Here is an 18,966-nt window from a genome sequence, read left to right on the forward strand (position 1 = left end):
ACAGGCTCTATGAGAGGAACTATTTAATTAAGATTACATTATGGGGTGGCTAGGTGGCACACCGGCTCTGGAGTCAGGAGTACCTGAGTTCAAACCTGGAATCAGATATTTAATAACTACCTAGCTGTGTGGCCTTGGGCAAGCCACTTAACCTTTGCCTTACAAAAACCTAAAAAAAAAAATTACATGATGTATTTGTCAACCAGTGTGTCACCTTCTAAATTTATTACCAACAAAAACTCTCTGGTTAGGTGCACCATCATTAGATAATTCCAAGTTCCAGGTACTCTATGAGTACTCCTAAAACTGCAGTTCATGAATCCCTACTGGTGTATTCATCTTTGAGTCAGTCAGTTGACACAATTATCAAAAGCATTTATTAAAATGGCATTACATGAATTATACAGAACACCTCTTTTCACAAAAGAGTGGGCAAACATATACAGAGGAACATATATAGGATATATATGTGTGTGTCTGTGTGTATATACATATATATATATATATATGTATATGTATACCTATATGTATGTATATATATAGTGAAGGCAACTCACATTTCCAAAACTGTAGGATACTAATATCCTTTCTCTTTACTTGGTGTCTTTATGGAGTTCTCCCTAGATATAGCATCTCTATTGCAACATCACTCAACTGGCCTCCCTGGACCTATTCTTTGCAGTTATACTCCTGAGTGCCAAGTTTAACTTTCCCTCAGATTGTTATCTGATGAACTCCCCTGATGGCATGATCTTCTTCAAGAATGAAGGACAAAGGGGCAACCAGGTGGCACAGTGGGTAGAGTAACAGCACTGGCATCAAGAGGACCTGAATTCAAATCCAGCCTCAGAAGCCTAACAATTACCTAGTTGTGTGACCTTGGGCAAGTCACTTAACCCCATTGTCTTAAATAAATAAAATTTTTTAAAAAAGAATGAAGGAAAAAAACATCATCGGCTACATAAACAAAAAGAATATGGCAGAGAAATCCTCTTCCATCCATTAGACAAATCATAAGGGAAAAGTAAATTCCTAGATAAACTGCCTGCCCTCATTGCCTCTACTTCTCCACCTTCCATTTTTTTTTACCATCTTGCAAAGTATTTTGACTTGGTCATTCATCTGAAACTGCTTTCTTCAATGTTACCAGAGGTAAAGTCAAGTACTGCTCAGATATTTACTTAGCTTTGTGATTCTAGGCACATTCCTTAATTTTTCTGAGGCTCAATTTTTTCATTTATAAAAATCATAATAAATAATAGCACTTCCTCACTGGGTTATTGTGAGGATTAAATAGTAGAAAAGTGCTTTATAAATGTTACTATATATATATATATACATATATGTATATATATATATATGCCTTATTTCTCAAGCTTCAGTTTCATGACACCAACTGCCTTGCAGGGTACTTACATCTGAATGTCTCTTAAGAATCTTAAATTTCCTATGTCCAAAACAAAACTTATTATCTTTCCCTAACTACATCCTCCTGTTAAGGACAGCAACATTCTTCCAATCAGATTCAAAATAAACTGAGTCATTCTGTACTTCTCCCTCATGCTGCTAACAGAATAATTTGCCATGCTGCTATCACAACCAGATGCCAGATTTTGTCAGTTCTACCACCAAAGCATCTGGTTCATCTGTCCTCTTCATCATCTGCTTCATTATCTCTCTCAACTACTGAAATAGAACTCCTAATAGATCTTCCTACCTCTCCAATCTCTACCTTCTTCAATCTGCCTTCCACATAGCTTCCAATTTGGTTTTCTAAAGCACAGATCTAACCAAATTACTCTTGCAAGAAAATTTCCTCAACTTCTCTATTGCCTCCAAGATAAAGAGACTTACTCCTTGGATGGCATCTGTAACCATTCACAATCTGGTTCCATTCTACCTTTCCACTCCTGTTTCACATCACTCCCCTTGATATTTTTCAAGCAAACTAACCTTTCTGCTGTTGCAGAAACTAAACATTTCATCTCTTCCCTGCCCCCCCTTCCATCCCTTTCACTTCCATCTCTTGTATCCTTAGCTACATTCAAAAACGAGATCAAGTGCTCTATCCCTCACTCCTAATCCCTCCCTCCATTACTTCTTGTATAAATTTAAAGGATCGATCAAGCATTTATTAAGCATTTGTCAGATGCTGTGCTAGGCCTGGGGCTGGAGGAGAGGAGGAAGAGATTTCAGATCCTTCCACTAGAATGTACATTTCTTGAAGGCTGGGACTGTTTCGTTTGTGTCTTTGTATCTTCACGATCTCATATACAGCAAGTTCTTAACTAGTGCTTGTACAATTAAATTGAATTATTAAGAATTTGAAATTTGGAGTAGGAGATTTTTTTTAACCTCAGTTTCCCCTCTTCTGTTCAAATGAAGGGGCAAAGTGGGTGTTGGACCAGATGACCTAGAGATTTCCTTCCAGTTCTAAATCTTCTGATTTTAAAGAAGGGAAGGAGAAAGAAATGGGAGACTAGATACATTCCTGTCCGGGACTTGGGAATATGCCACGTATAGCTCGACTCAACTCCCCAGGAGTGACTATTATTACACTCCATCTAAGCTTAACGCTCTCACTCCACTCGGGCACCCTCCCCCACCCCCATTCATTATCAACCACATTTTGGAAAACGAGAAATTCAGACAGGAAGCTTCAACTCTGCCTCCGCCTACTTCCTCAAAACCACCACGCAAACACCCTATAGATATCTGGCTGCTGACGTCGCTTTCATCACATGCTCTCGGTACATTACCGACTCCTAATGTACTTGCTGCCCCCACCACTACCACCACCAAAAAAAATTAAAAAATTCAAACTGCAAGAAATGGCCAATGAGGGAGAAGAGGGTGGTAAGTGGTAGGAGGAAGAGAGAGACACGTAGGGAGGAGGAACTTGGGGAGGGGAACGCTAAAACGCGGCCACAGAGTTAGGGTTTTTTCTTATATTGCAGAGCCCGAGAAATGCTTCAACCCAGGTTTCTGTGTCTCTCGAAACCACCTTAAATCTGAAAATGTACGCTGTGCCGGGGGTCACCGAAATCAGCCAATGCCGATCGAGTTCACTAGCACCACCGTGGTACAGGGAAGGAGGACGGAGAAAAATAAATAACCACACCCCCCCCTTCCCTCCTCCCTACCCCAAGCACCAGCACCCTACCCCACCCCGCCAAAAAAAAAAAAGCGTTTGTAAGCAAAAGAAAAAAAAAAACCTTTTGCAAATCGGCCCGGGGAGACTCGGTTTCTGGGGCATTTTTTTTTAAGGAAAAGAAGGAAAAGCTAGGACGACTCATCCCCAGCCCAGCGCCATGATAGTTGCTACACTTTCCCGAGGTGGAGAGGTTACAATGATGCAATTCTAGGGTGCGCTCGCTCCGAGTTGTTTTTCCTCTCTTTTTATTTGTATTTCTTTTGAGACTCCTGCAAAGACTTCGTACCTCCGTCGATTTTTTTTGCATTTTCTAATTCCTAGGGGTACAGGCATTTGTACACACGTTAATACATATGAATGCCCCCCTCTTACTCCCCGGCTTGCCTAAAGATCCCAAAGCCACTAGTTCTCTCTACCACTTGCGTGGCATCGGTAGAAACGTCCCTACCCGATTACCACAATCACCCCCTAGGATCCCTGGGACCTGGAGAAGAGGGGCTCTGCCCCCCTCCATTCACCCACATTTCTCTGAGATTTTTTTTCCTTTCTTTTGCCAGTTGGCCGTGCTTCAGGGCGTGGTTCAGGTGGATCATAAGGCTGCCTTTAATTTTAAGTCCATCCTTTTTAAAGCTAATTGCTCATTCTGAAAAATTATTCATTTTTTATCTTTTAAGGCAGAGCTTTAAGGAGATAGCCTGCAAATAAAGGCAGGGTGGGTTGTGCAAAAGACTTCCCTCGGTTGTCCGGAAGGTTAATTTCTCGGAGGATTAAGCGGTGGGCGCATCCTGGCCATCCCTCTCCTCCTGAGTGGCCCCCTTCTCCAGTCCTGCTTTCCTCTCAATTTCTCTCCCCATCCTACCCCAACTGGGACTTTCCACGCTCCCCACTCCCTTTCTGTGGGGCTCTGGAGCAAACAATCGCTACTTTTCCCGTCTGGGAGCGGGCGCCTTCCTCCCCGTGTCCTTCTACGAGCTGGGCGAGCTTTAAATCCTTTCGAAATGCGCGGGCTAAGGATCATTGGAGCCCGGGATGAGGGGTGGGAGTAAGCAGCTTGCCCTAGAAGATCGGTTCATTCTTAGAGAATTCTCTCTCCCCATTTTCTCTCCATAACTTGGGGTGGGGATGGGGTGGGGGGAGGGAAGTTTTGTTGGATTTAGGTTCAGGCCATCAAAGTTGCATTTGGTTTCTTATATCTGTATATAGAGCTGGGCAGGGGTGTTTTAAGAGAAAAATATAATCCCCCCCCCAAAAAAAAGCACCTACAGACGAGGGCAAGGTTTTATTTCCTTGGTCTTTAAGGTGTAATTGTGGCCGGGGCTTGCCTTCCAGACTTCAGTCCTTGGAAACAATAAAGACGCTGGGGGCGGGGGGGGGGGGGGGGGGAGGCTAGGGTTCGAGAAGGGCACCAGGCCAGTTGGCTGCAGGGGCGCTCAGCTAAAAGTGTCATTTTCTGTAGTCGCCCGCCCTGTCAATTTGCCGTAGCCTCTATATTCTACTGGCAGCCCCCAGTACCTTAGGAATGGCCAATTATAAGAGCCAAATGCAACAGTGACCAGTATCGCTGTAGGGAAAGAAAAGATGTCAGCCACCACTGACCCGGGCGATGTCCGCAGCGGGCTTCGGGGAGGTCGCTCGCGGCTAACTTACAGCAGCCCGGGGAAAAGCAGCCGACAGTTAGCCGGCCGGGCGGATTTTAAATTCGAATTCTTGATACAGGCGCGTAAAGGGGAAGCAGCTGGAGTTGCTCTTGGCGCTATATTCCAGTAAATTTGACTGGCACAGCTAGCACCCATTCTTCTTCGTGCCGTCACCTCAAATCTTCACATTTTCTAGTTTGTCTTGACGCAAGAACTTTGATACTTAGAGAGGACACCACTGCAAACTCCTCGCCCCTTCCTTTCTCCCGCCACCGCTCCTTAAAAGAGCTGGTAGTGAATAAACCTTGTAGAATTTTTTAAAATCTGTTTGAGAGTTAGAAATTCTTGTATAAGCCGTCTTTTATTTAAGTGAAGACAAGAGCTCTGAAGCATATTACGGGATTTCTCTGCAAAATAAGGTACATAAAATATAAATGTCAGTTTATATGAGTTGATAAACAATTATATTTTAGGCTAAAGTTTAAGTTGTGATTTAAAATTTAGGATTACTTTTGATTGCTTTGAAGAGTATAATGCCAAATAGAAATACAATCTATTTGGTATAGTAAGTGATGTTTTACATTTTTTAGCTGTGTTTGAATTAAGATTTTTAAAATATATGTATAAATATATTTTTCTAAATTAAAGGATTTTTTTCTTTCCAATAAAGAGTTGTATTATCTCACTGGTCAACTCCACCATCTAATGATCCAAACTATGTCAGTAGCAGGGAATGGTGTTTTCTCTAAGGCCTAATCAGGTAACCTAAATGGAATTTCATTTTAATTATGAGTCTGATTTTCGGAAAGAGCACAGAGACAGACCTTCAAGTTTTTATTTTGCCCCTGCCAGAGATATGATTGCAAACAAATTATTCCACCTCTCTGAGCCTCAATTTTCCTATTTATAAAATGACATTGTTGAAGTAGATATTCAGTAAGTTCCATTCCAGCCCTCTAGTGCTTTGGTGTATTGTACAGTGGTTTAGTTTTTTTTTTTTAATTTTTTTGTCTTTCTTAATTTAAGAAATAAGAATCTTGTCCCAGTTTAGAAATCCTCAGTACTTATATTAAAGTTTTAATTTATTACTATTTTGGTGCTCAACACAGGATTGTGTGAATGAGGAATGGAGATTAACTCATATTTGTTTAAAATCAGTAAAAGAGTTTGAAATAGACAAAGATGGATAAAGCAGGGTGTGAGTGGTCCAGGAATGGAGGAGGTACTGTGATATTTGAACTGGGCCTTGAAAGATGGCTAGGATTTGGCTGGCCAGAGGGGGAAAAAGCAACAATTTGAGCAGATTCTTATGTCGTTAGATTTTAATGGGATCAAAGGTAAGAATTAAAAAAAAAAAACAGATTCTTCCAAGAAGAGGAACTTAAAAAAATAAAATTTATCATTTTCTATTTTTCCTTTAGTCATGATCTCAGGAAAGAATAATATAAACTCATTTTTAGGGGCTCTGAAAATTTTAAATAGGGATTAACATTCAATTCTCTAGGTAGTGGTGTAAATAAAAAGGAGGGGAAGGATGGAGAATTACCTGCTGTTGACAGTTTTGTTCACAGAGGTCTAGAATTTTTAAAGCTGGAAGAGGCTTTAGAGATCTAATCCAATCCCTTCATTTTACAGATGAGGTAACTGAGGCCTAGAGAGGTAACAGATGGTTAGTGACTGAGTTAGGATTAGAATTTGAATTACTTGACCAGTTCTAGGCTTTGATTCTTGTTTCTTCATAATAGTGATCAGTGAAGCAACGATGAAGAAAGAGGGGTACAATGCAAATTTCTCCAGGGTAATAAACCAAATCCTAAATTGGAAAGTTTTTGTTTTGAGAGGACATCTCTTAAGATAAATTATATCTAATAGATCATTCCAAGGAGCAAGATTTTTTTTTCTTAATTGCCAGAGAACACAATCTCCACCAAAATAGTGTATTTTCTTGTCTATCACTCAAAAGGAAGGCATCATTCCAAATATTTGGCATATATTTTTCCTGTAGGATCAACTTCCTTTTTATTTGGGTTAGACTGAATACTTAGCACTGTGCCTTGTCCTTGGGTCAATAAGAAAAGAAGCTGTGGATTTTTTTTTTCAATGTGAGACACTCCCTTACACCAACATACTGCAAGGATTTGTGGAGGAGGCCTAGAGTTTCCTAAAGGCTCTTGTGGGATCTCATACCTCGTGTCAGAGGCCCAACTTGAGCCTACATCTTCTTTCTACATAAAAGGTAGCACTTAAAGTTTGTTGAGTTAAACTCTAATAATTGCAGTCAAATGTTTTTATAGTGTATTTCATTTGTTAATGAAGAGAGGTTGGAAAAAAGAGGGATATTGGTCAAAACATTAACATTAGTTAAACTTTTAAATAATATGAGAGAAAATGAGCCAGATTTGAATCACATGGTAAAATATTAATATTTAGATTGCTACTTGATATCCAAGATAGAGCTTTCTATTACTGGATCATTGTCTTATATCTTACATTTCTGGGTAGCCAAAATAGATTTCAACAGGTCTACTCTTTAATGTTCTTATACCTCACTTCTATAAGCTTACCACACCCCTCCTAGGCCCTGCTTCTCTGAAATCTTGGGGATATGTTTATTCCTTTATACAATTCCAAGAACTTTGAATATTTAATTTCAGAAATCCTAGCAATGTGATATATAATAATAGAAAAAGCTATGGATTTGTCATGTGAGCCCCTGGGTAAAAATCTTGGTTCTCATACTTTAGTACCTGTATGGTCTTGGGCAAATCACTTCTCTAGGACTACTTCCTGGTCTGCAAAATAAAGATTTGATCATGTAACCTCTAAAGTGTTTTTTTCAAGCTCTAAAATTGTATGATCCCTAAAACTAAATGGAGAATTAGGACATGTACTCTGGCTAATATAGCACTCACTCAAATTTGGGCCTATATTTTTAATATCCTTTTCCAGTTCTTGGTGTGTATCTATACTAAATCCCTTGCAATATCAGGTGTAATGGCTCCAAGTAGCAGACACATCAGTACAACTCATTTAATAGCTATGGCAGTTTTATTTATTGATTGCTTGATAGGGAACAATTACACATTACAAAAAAAAAAGTTATACTTGGCTCAGTAGGCAATCCTTTAAGCACAGCCATATTATTTAACAGAAGGAAAAAAATCCCTAAAGCCTACCCAATAGAGCATTTACAAATGCACAAAACATGCCACTTTGGCTTTTATATCTTCTAGATTTAAAAAAAATCTTTTTAACATAAATAAGTTAGTATAATTTTCTCAGTGTCTTTACAGAGTTATGTACACAGGTACACTTTAAAATGTTTCATACACAAACAGCAATGTAGAAATGCTTTTTAAAGATGCAGTATCCATTTCCCTCTTCCACCAGTAACTACTTCTGCTCCATTCTCACCTTCCATCACATATCAAATTCTTCTGGGTAAAATAACCAAAATAGAATTTAAAATTTAAAAAATCATTCCATTATTTTTTTAACTTTGAATCTCAAGTTTTTGGATCTTTTTTTTAATACCCAGAGTGCATTATTTAGGCTATGTTTACAAGCACAAAAAAGAAGACAATTTTCTGGCTTATCTGATAAGTACAGATTGCCAATTCTGATCATTCAGAATTCAGAGTCAATTTTGTTTTTTTTTGCCTGAATCATGTGAATTGTTTGCTTAAGTCTTAATTAACTCAATAATTACTTCAATTTAAAGGTTTCCACTTTATAACCCTCCTTTTAAAAAAGCTTTTGCTCTAACATAATGGACACATCAGAACTCCTGATTCTTAATAAGTGTAATATAATAAACAGTAATCAGCTGTTAACTGTTTTAATTATTGCAATTTTTAAAAAGAAATATCAGATCTCACTGAAAGGGATATTACATCTTTAAAGGAAAAGCTTAAAACCACCACCCCCAACCCAAGGTTGCTTCGTTTCATGCAAGTCATACATGTATATTCTTGCTATATAATTTGAAGCAAATTTTCTATTTTCTTCATATCTTAGCCCACCCCACTGCCCCCCCTTTTTTCAAAGTTTGTGTGCTACATAAAAGATAAAAACTATATACACAGGTAGTACAATGAAGCAAATAAGGAAAAACCTAATTGCATGATGCTACATCCAATGCTTTTAGAGGCACATCTTTTAAGAGTGCCTACAATTGTAGTGTTATTGTATTGTTGCTTTTCAGTGCTTAAACAGGATATCCATTCCACGAAGTCATCGATATGTATTCTTAAAATTTAATTTATATCTTCCTTGTTTCATCAAGCTCTGATATATCCAATGAACAAGGACACATTCTTAATTCTGCAAAACAAAAGATTGGAGGGGAAAGTTCATTAAGGGCATGAAGACAACTAATTCTAAGATCAGCAAAGTAAATCACTACACTTGGTAAAAATTATTTTCTCATCATCTTGCTTGCTCAGTGGCTTGAAGTGGGTGAATTATATACACAAGCTAAACGTAGAAGGTTTATAATGACAGATGAGGTCATCTCTTTGGTCACTCATTCTTCCAAACTGAGCCCTGTAAAGATTTTAAGTAGCAAAGCTAATTCAGTTTACCTTAATTGTATATCTTATCCTACCACTAGCCCTACCCCCACCCCATACTATGAAGGAATCTGGAATTATAGGAAATTTGGATTGATGACAGGGAAGAAAAGGAAAGCTACAGAGGGTCAAAACAAATTATAAAGGCTAAAAAAAAAAACCACAGTAACTCACCTTTTTTGAAAAATGTCTAAGAACAGAACGAGAAGAAGTATGGCAAAGTGGGCCTTGGAGTCTTGAAGACCAGGGTTTAAGTTCTGATTTGTAAGTCATTGAAAGTCTTAGTGCCTCAGGCATCTTTTTTTTTACAGACTATAGAGAGATGAGTTGTTGATCTACATTGGTAGAGAATACTAGGAATTGTTTACATGGTTAGATGATCAGTACAAAAAAAATTAGCAAAATGCAAAATATACTATGGTGTAGATAAACCATATGAAAATGCAGTTGTGACCCTTCAAGTTACTTCATCCAGCTGAGTACTACTCTGGGCAATATTTTATGGTTATCTCTTAAACTAATAGGGTAAAATGTTTTAAAGCTCATTCAGGTTTCTTGTGACGATATGTGTACAGTTGTATTTTGTCTGGTTTTTTTTAAGTTGCCAAGTGTCCAAGTTAACATTTCTAAAGATTCTTTGAATTTAAGAAATCTTGCTTGGCTGCATTTAAGAAAAATTTAGCAGGGTCTGATACATAAAGACACATGAAAAAGACCTGGCAGCACTGCAGGTATTGACATATTCAACTGAAGTAATCAACAATTTTCATCCAATTTCCTAAAGCCATTTTCTAACAAGTCTTTCAAGTAGACATCTTGTATTGTGTATTTGTATATAAACATTTAATTTGTGTAAAAAATTGAAGTGACTTTTCAGTTTTTTTAAATAAAAACAGACCCTGCCCATTTTTAAAGTATCTCATATCTCTATAAATGTTTACTGTGCATCTACCATGTAGCAGCTATGAGAATACTGGGAGGAATGAGACTCAAGTTCTACTCTTAAATAATTTTCAACAGAACATTGGGGACAGAATTATTCAACTTATCCGAACTGATCAGATTCAGAAAATCTCTACTTTCCTAGAGTTAGGTAGCCACAGCCTTAGCCTGCCCTGATATTTATTATTCCTTTCCCCCTTCAAATTCCAGCTACTGAGTAGTTCTAGTACAATTTGCATATACATGCTGACATGTTCCAGATTGCTTACAGGGAGACAGAATTCATTAACTTTTACTTTGCAGCACTTCAGAGCTGTGGAAAAACTTTGTGAGTAACTTTTAATGATTCTGTGTGTTCTTTTGCATAAATAGTTTTCCTTCACCCTCCAAAAACCCAGTAGAAATGGTGTAACACTAGAAGAAGGATCAAAATAAAGAGTTGCACATGCCACTTCATCCAACTTCTAACCTTTTCTGTGAATCACTGGAACTCAGTATATTCTCAAATGAAAAGATGAAACCATTTGTTTTCCCTTCTTCCCTCTGAGTCTACACAATGCCTTTATTTGAAACCAGTGAAAAATGATAAAACCTTAAAACTTCTCTGCTGGGGCAGGGAACAACCACAGTCCTTATTTAGGGCTGGGAAAAAAAATCTCATCTTCCAATCAAGTTTTTGTGAGGGCTCATAAGAGAGAGAGAGGATGATCTCTCTTTCAACAGGAACTATCTCCAGGATAAAAAGCCCTCATCCAGGACACTACCTTTCACTCTGGATTAGATGCTTAACTTGTCTAAAGAAAATGTATCTGATGGAGAAAACTTGAAGAAACTCAATGACCCTTTCCCCTATTCCTTGCCTAACTCTTTCAACCCCACAAAATATATTGAGGAATGGAGGTGGGAGGGGGATTGAAATACCCTTAACAAACTAGCAAACTTCGTATCCATAGTCAACTAATAAATAAATTGTGTTGAGGAGTTTGCAGAGACTACCAAAGTGCAGTTTGGTTTCATTTCTGAACCCTAGCTAAGCAACCCACCTAAGTAGTTTACGTTTGATGTCTTCTGAGATTGGGCTTCTTGGGCGTCTGCTCCACTGAACTAGCATTAGAAGTGTCTGAAACCTCTTCTTCAGTAATGTTGGCTCTTTTGTTTTGAGGTGAGACATCTAGCAGGGGAAATTGCGGAGGGGAGGGGGGGAAGACAAGCAACAGATTTTATTAAAAGCATTAGCTAACAAAAGTTAGCCACGGGGAGGGGGGGGAATACTACCACCACCCACAATCCTGGGTCAATAGATGATTGTCTTAAAGTCCTGAAAATATTGTTGTTATTAACAAAGACCTCATCCCATGCCCCCCCCCCCCCCGGGTACCTATCGAAGGATAATAGAGCACAGTCTTTCACAGGAATAATTAAGAACATCCTATCTGCGAGATAATAGTTTGGGTCACTCACGTACCTGAGGATGGCAGACTGGGGGGGGGGGGGGACGGACAGGTGTTTTAGGGAGGCGGAGGGTTTAAAACGTTAAGCTTAGAGATAAATTTTGACACCGACTGGCAAGAAACTTCGAACTAGCAGCCTTAAACTTCGAAAGAAATGGTAACTAGTTAGATGATAGATAGCACCGGAGCATAAGGTTAATAGCTTCAGCTACCGATGGAAAAGCCAAGAACTGCGCTGGTGTTCTCTAGACACAACTTCGGGGACGGACCTCCAGTAAAGTCAAGGAGTGGCCCAGACAGACCGAGTAAACAAGGGAGGGGTTTGTTTTATTTTAATTTTAAAGGAGCGATTACCATCCGTGGCCGGTCGTTTCCTCGTCTCAGTGCACTGCTCTGCCAAACTCGTCTGGCTTTCGGATGCACCCTCAGTCTTTTGATCTCTTAAGTGGGTGTCCTCTGAGATTCCCTGAGAAGCAATAAAAGACGCCGCTGGGCGCACTCCGTTCAGATCCCCGCTCTCCTGGCCAGGCCCCTGGCATCTCCCTTTGGGGTTCCGCGGGGGCCTGAAATAAAACTCGGGCAAACTATCTTTCTCCACAGGTTGCCACTCATAACTCCCCTCCAAGGGCTTGTGATTCCGAAAGTCGAAGTTCCACTTGCGCTGGCAGTCCTCCTCGATGTCCCGGCAATGCTTCTTTAAGTCCTGCGTTAAATCTTCATGGTTCACTGGGCCGAAAAGGTTGCGGCAAGCTGAAGGCTTGGGGTACTCAGCCGGCCTGCCTTCCATCCGCTCTAGGGTCGGGCTCCCATCCGAAATACGCACGTTTGACATCGTCCTCCCTTGTCTCCACTCAACTTTTAAAAACGACAACAACAAAAAAAATCCGAACACGTAGCCCCTTTTATATAGGTCCCGCGATTCCCGTTCGGGGCCAAGGGAAACAAACAACCACCAATAATTACACAAGCTTTAGGATCAGTGTTGGGTTTGGGGGAGGGGGCAGGGGGAAGCCCGGGAGAGCCAGCAGAAAAGTCTCTCAGCAGATCAAGTGTAAGGGAGAGAGGGAGGGAGGGAGGGACTCAGGGAGGGAGGGAGAGGGAGGGGGGGAAAGGAGAGAAGGGGAGGGGAAGGGAGGGGGAAATTGGAAAAGCTAGTCCAAGCCCAAGCCGGTACGAGCCTGTGGATTTCCCAAACCGAGCCGCGGAGGAAACAAAAGAGAACAAAACCAAAACGCCTGGCGGATCTCAAAAGTCGCAGTGTAGGAAGAGACTGGGAAAGAGAAGGAATATAAAAAGACACTCCGAAAAGCCTGGCACTTTTTTTTGGTTGCCCAATATGGCGGTGGAAGGGAGGCTGAAGAAGGAGAAAATGATTGACACTGCAAATCTATTTAAACAGAGGAGGCGAACCATTGGCTGCGTCTCCGGGAGCCACCCCGCGGAGGCTGGCTCCTTAGGTTCAGGCGCTTTGCCTTAAGGTAGTCCGGACGCGGTTCTGCCAGACACCTCTCGGCGCTACCGAAATCGTGGGGACTTGCAAAGAAGAATGGGACTTGGGCGATCGCGAGGTATGGGGTGGTGGAGCGTTGCGGGGAGGGGGGGCTGTGCAGTATGCCTCACTGTCTGGCCAGTATTTAAGAAATTAAAAGTCAAAAATAACAAACTGGAAGTGAATGAACCTAGGCGAGCGCAGCTATAATCTCTCCGGATCATGTTCTTCCTAGTCTCACCGACGGGTGGAGTAGTGGACAGTCCGGGAAGGAGGCTCTTCCCTTACAGTTTGCTTGGTACCTAAAAGATCTGCTCATCCTGCTAGGTTGAGCTGCCGAGGTCGAAAAAGGTAAAGGATTGGAAAGTAGCCTGTCACAGTTGAGGCAGAGGAAGGCGATGGAGTTAGTGAACCAGCTTAACGCTTGCCTGGGAAGCTCCACAGCTGGTACCCACACTTCTCCCTTCAAGAGCAGCTGGTTTAGGAGCGGAGTGGCCCGAGGGAACGAGGGAAGTAAACAAGAGTTAACTTTTCCCAGAATTGTTAGTGCAGTGAGGGTAGTGAGTAAAGCTTGGGTGACTAGAGTCAATGGACAGTATAGAGGAGCAAAAGCTAGGAAACGGCTAAATCGAGTCAGAATCATCTGGAGCTAATCCCAAGATCAAAGGTTTTGCTGCTCTCCCTACTAGAGTCCAGGAAAAACGATGTTCCTATAAATGAAGAAACCTGTTTCTGTCTCTTTAAATTCTTCAACCGCTTTCCAGGCTGCAGCAATTTCCTCCACCTGAAACCAGCCGTTCACCAGCAAAGTCCTCTTCTCCATCAACTATTCCCTCATCTTTCTTCTCTTTTCCTGATTCTCACTATCACACATCTCCCCTCTCTACCCCCCAACCCCCGAAGAAAAACTGATCACCTGGAGCAACTCACCCAGGATAAAAATTTCAGTGTAAGGGATGTGATATCTGAAAATTACTGTAAGGTGTAAAGTCATCTCATCAAGACGTGTTTGTTGGGATAATTATAAAACTATTGCTACCATGTAAACTCATCTAAACTAGAGATTATTTGGATACTTACCCTCTGTAACATTGGTGCTAAGAAATAACAGAGTTTTTTTCCCTAACAGTGCTCAGAAAGTTAAAAAAGAAAAATAGAAGGGGTGGGGGGTGGGGGTGGGGGGAGGTGGGATAAAGGTCAGATTTGATCCCCAAAGAGGAGGTTTTTTAAGTGCCTCCACTCCAAAAGCAGATTTCTTCATATGGGTCTGTTAGTACATTTCAGTATTATTGGAGGCTCTGCCTTCCTTCAACTATAGGGTAACATCAGATTTTTAAGTCTGCTTTGGAAGAGTTTGATGTGAAACTTGTGCCTAGTCATATGTGTGTCTGATTCTTAAATTTTTTCAGATACTCTGACCCCTGCTTTTCTTTCTTGAGGACATTATTTGATCTTTTTTTTTTTCAGGTGGGAGAGAGGATTGCTTCTTCTAGCAGAGAAAAGATTGGTTTATTTTGTCTAGAGCATTGATGATTTCTTTGGTATAATGAGAGGTGGTTCTATGGATGGCCCCCAAGAAATACCAAAGAAGTAGCACCCAGAGAACAGGTGTAGAAGTCAGTGACAGAGAACAGGAGAGATTCTTTCCAATTTCTAAACATGCTATATGCTCCCTTTTGTTGATGTTATTGTTCTTATTCTAAACTTGATATACATCAAAAAACCCATACATTTTATACAGAGGAAAACAGGAAGAGAACATTGCTTATGAACTCATGAGTCAAATATGCACATGGACTGGATTTTTATTAAATATATATTTAATTCATCACCTTACTTCCAAAAGCTATTCTGATTGTATTTTCTTCTAAACCTTCTGTTTCTTCTGTCTATTCTAAATTATTGATTGACTTTCTTTTTCTCCTTTTTTTGGGAAGGCATTATTAACACTAATCCATCCCACAACTCTCCTTTGCCAATTAAAAACAAACCTTCTCCTGTAATAAATTAGCATAGTCAAACAAAACAAATCCATCCAAAACAGATATTGACCATATCTGCAAATGTTATGTCCCTTCCTATACCTCTGATCTATTCACCTCTGTCAAACCATGAAGGCATGTTTCATCCTCTGTCTTATGGAGTCATAGTTGGTCAAGCCCTTCAGAGTTTGTTTTGTTTTCTTTTACAATTTTGTAATCATTGTTTAAATTGTTCTTCTGGTATTGCTTACTTTACTCTGCATTGGTTCATATCTTTTGGCAAGTTTCTCTAATCCTTCCAGATACTCCTTTTCTATGACCTGATAACATTCCATTATGCTTATAAACAATTTTTGTTCAACCATTCCCCCCAGTTCTTAGGCTTCTCATTTCTTGCTACAAAAACAAATGCTTCTATGAATATGTGCATATGAATTCTTTCCATCTTTCTTTTATTTCTTCAGGATATATGCCTATTTGAGGTATTTCTGAGTCAAAGGATATGCACAGTTTAGCAACAGATGTGGTTTTCTACCTGACTTGTCAAAGAAGTGTTCACATTTTGTAAGAAGAAAATCTTCAGAATTTACTACCTTCATTGTTCCCACGTGTATGCCTCAAGGACCACCCCTTCCTTTAACCCTGTCTGTGTCTCAGAAACTCTTTGGTAGAGACAGGAAAAGTTAAAAGGATGGAGCTTGATAGTCTGAGCCTACCATGTCACCTATTGCTACATGCAAATTAAAAAAAAAAACCTGAAGAAATCATTCAAGAAAGCAAGGTAAATCTCATGCTTGCTCTTTTTCTAAGGATGGTAAATATATTTCAGCATTTCAAATTTCCTTTTTATTTTCTGTTCCTTTGGGAGATATCTTTAATAACAGCTATATTGATATTGCTGTCCCTCCCCTTCTGAAATTAACATTTCTATTCCATTTATTCGCTTAAAAATTCAAACTAGGATCATTCCACCTTAAGAAATTCAAACTGCCTACAGAAAGGTTGCATCTTTGGGGGAACTCTATAAAGTCTTTTTAAAAGTCAAGGCACACACATCTGTGTGGCTAATAATGAGGACCAGGGCCTCTGTTTTAGTAACACAGGAGCATTTTAAAAACACTATGGAGCTTCCTAGAAAAGGGAATATGAGATGATCAGAGTACCCATCTTTTCTTAAAGAAGAGAAGGAAAGGAGAATACTTTGTAGGAACAGTCCAGAGTGACTTCCATGTATCCCAGGAGCCCCCAAAGATTTAAGGTTCACATGGACCAGGTCTGATCTGGAGGACTGACCCCAGAGGAAGAATTATTGCTCTTTGCTCCCATTCTGAAATTTTTACTCTGGGAAAAATCTGAAAAAAACTTAAGTGTAGCTCATATGGTTTCCTTAAATGCAGACAACAGTGTTCCCTAGTCCTGTACAGCATTTAATATAAAACATAGGTATGGAATATGATTAGCCTTTATTTCACTCTCTGTATAAAATTCTTAAGATGTGAAAGATTCATAGAAACACCAGGTATATAAACATAAAGAACTCAAAATATCCTTTTCATTGACCCATCCCCCAAAAGTAAAGCTACTTTTGGGGAATCCTGAACAAAAGTATTCCCCATTGTCAGTCTTTAAGGCAGATAGATGCCTCTAGTCCCTGGTATTCTGGAGGCTGAAATTTCTGGATCCTTTGAGTTCAGGAATAACTAACATCGTCTAAGTCTGAAACAAGTATGGTGAGCCATTGGGAATAAGGGACCAGGAGGTTGCCTGGGAAAATGGAATAAGTCAGTGCCATACAGTATTACCAGATGCATCAATAAATATAAGAAATTACATGCAAAACACATACTACATGAGTAACAGTATTACTGTTTTGATTTCTTCTTGTTTCACCTGTAACATCATAAGTTCATCTGTATACAGCTCAGATATTTAAAATGTGACTTATTGATCTATCTGCCCCTGTACCTGAACTAATAGTCAATATAGACTGATCATACTCCTTAACATAACTATAGCATTACATTCAAAATAAGAATTTGTGCAGTGTCTAGGTTGTTTATCATTGTTACTAGGCTTTGTGGAGTGTCTTTTTACCTAATGAGTCTGAATGACTGAAAATCCAAATAGGAAATGTGGTACATCTCATTCAGTTTAGTCCTATTGTCAAAACTGAGTCCTAGTAAGGCTGTTAGGTTCATTAAAGAGTGTCTTCTTCCCTGGAAATGTCACTTTCAAAACCAGTGCCTGCTTCAGACTATCTTTTACAGCTTTAGAGTCCAATGAGATAAATGCCCAAAACATGTTTCCACTTGTTCCTCCACTTGCTCCACAGAATCTAACTTTCCTATGGGCAATAAAGAGTTGTAATAAATTGTTTTAATAGTGACCCCACCAGTCTCTGAGGCTATTTTTCAAGCATCCAAGTTGTCCAGCATATGGAGAAACATTCCATTGATCTGCTAACATATGTGTTCCTTGCATGTGCAAGTATCTTTGTTGAAGGTCTTCATCATGAATTTGAGCACCACACCATCTTTTCATTTTTCAGAGTTCTTATAGCTGAAGACACAGTTTATTAATAGGCATCTCTCAGTCAAAAGCTATACTAGTTGTGAGTGTTTGCATCCTCTTAACATGCCAAGGCACAAATTATTTGGTAGCTATGACTTTCACCCAAACATCAGCAAGTATAGCCTGGGGCATAATTCCTAGTAGAATCCTATACATGTACTAGAAATGTTACAGATTTGCTCTGAGTTAATTGTTCTGGTCTCAGGGTTCCTATATGTTTCATAGTATGTAATTGAAATGTTCATATTGTGGGTTTCCTTGGGGATGGTAAAGTATAATTGCCTTGAATAACTTTGCTTCCAAAAAGGTATCTAGGCTTGAAATACAAACAATAAGAAATACTTCTTCCCCAATAGTTTTAAGGGGATGTTTTCTTGGTCCTGGGAGAGTTTGCTTATGCATACCTAGTGAAATGGTCATTCATCAACAATATAAGTATGCTTGCTATCTAGCTATCTCCTTCCAGATTAAAAAGCCAATGCAGACAAGTTCCAAAGGTTTGCTAGAGCTTAAATTCTCCAAATAGCTCAAGTTGGTAGTACCTTTTCTTTCTTCAAGTGCAAAGCCATATTTCTTAATAGAAAGTACTACTGTATTAGGCTGATAGAATCTGCCTCTAACTACTTCCAGGCTCCTTTCTAATCCATATGTCCAAAGTCATTATGCATTTCTTTCCAGGCATGTTTTGGGCAATGTCAGCCACTTTCTACAACTATCTTGTGGGAAAAGTAACAGAACTTGCCTGATAATAGCACTGCATTGCACAGCTCCAACCACTATCATCATTTCAACAGAGATGGGGGGGGGGGAGTGGAAAGAGTCCATTAGCATTACTGTCTTATTTCTTAGCTTGCATTCCATCTCATAATACCAGACATCCACAGACAACTGCCAAACATCCACAGACAACTGAGGCAGAGAGTATTGGTTCATTTTTTAACCTCTGTTTGTCTCAGTTTGCTCGTCTGTAAAATTAGGATAATAAAAGTACCTACTTCCCAAGGTTGTAGTAAATAGTGAGTGAGATAATAATAAAGCTCTTAGGACAGTGCCTGTCATATGATAGGTGCTATATAAATGTAATTGTCATTATTATTATTATTATTTTATTTTTATTATAAGCTACTGGCATATTGTCCAGTGAGGTCCCAAGCTCTCAGCCACATGTC

The 18,966-nt window shown here is 39.6% G+C and overlaps 2 protein-coding genes across 14 annotated transcripts in view; one reads left to right on the plus strand and one right to left on the minus strand.

The window, feature by feature from the left end:
- Positions 1-7,605: 7,605 nt before the first annotated feature.
- On the minus strand, positions 7,606-13,132 carry CDKN1B (cyclin dependent kinase inhibitor 1B). Of its 2 annotated transcripts, XM_074194562.1 has the most exons (3): positions 12,110-13,131; positions 11,348-11,475; positions 7,606-9,114 (listed from the first exon to the last, which is right to left on the minus strand). In XM_074194562.1, exons 1-2 carry the CDS (start codon positions 12,585-12,587, stop codon positions 11,357-11,359), a joined length of 597 nt encoding a protein of 198 aa, XP_074050663.1. In that variant the 5' UTR covers positions 12,588-13,131; the 3' UTR covers positions 7,606-9,114; positions 11,348-11,356. The 2 variants fall into 2 exon arrangements, with proteins under 2 accessions (XP_074050663.1, XP_074050664.1); XM_074194563.1 differs by lacking the exon at positions 11,348-11,475 and having other exon boundaries at positions 12,110-13,132.
- GPR19 (G protein-coupled receptor 19) overlaps positions 12,893-18,966 on the plus strand; it is a 70,813-nt gene continuing 64,739 nt past the window's right edge. For 6 of the 12 annotated variants that reach the window (XR_012470194.1, XR_012470192.1, XR_012470185.1 and 3 more), the window contains exon 1: positions 14,438-16,007. The gene's annotated coding sequence lies outside the window, so the exon portion shown is untranslated. Of the gene's footprint in view, positions 13,324-14,437; positions 16,008-18,966 lie in introns of those variants that run through there. The other 6 variants (XR_012470191.1, XR_012470193.1, XR_012470197.1 and 3 more) reach the window with 2 other exon arrangements.

Source organism: Macrotis lagotis, chromosome 7, assembly GCF_037893015.1.
Source record: "Macrotis lagotis isolate mMagLag1 chromosome 7, bilby.v1.9.chrom.fasta, whole genome shotgun sequence".
Lineage (NCBI taxonomy): Eukaryota > Metazoa > Chordata > Mammalia > Peramelemorphia > Peramelidae > Macrotis > Macrotis lagotis.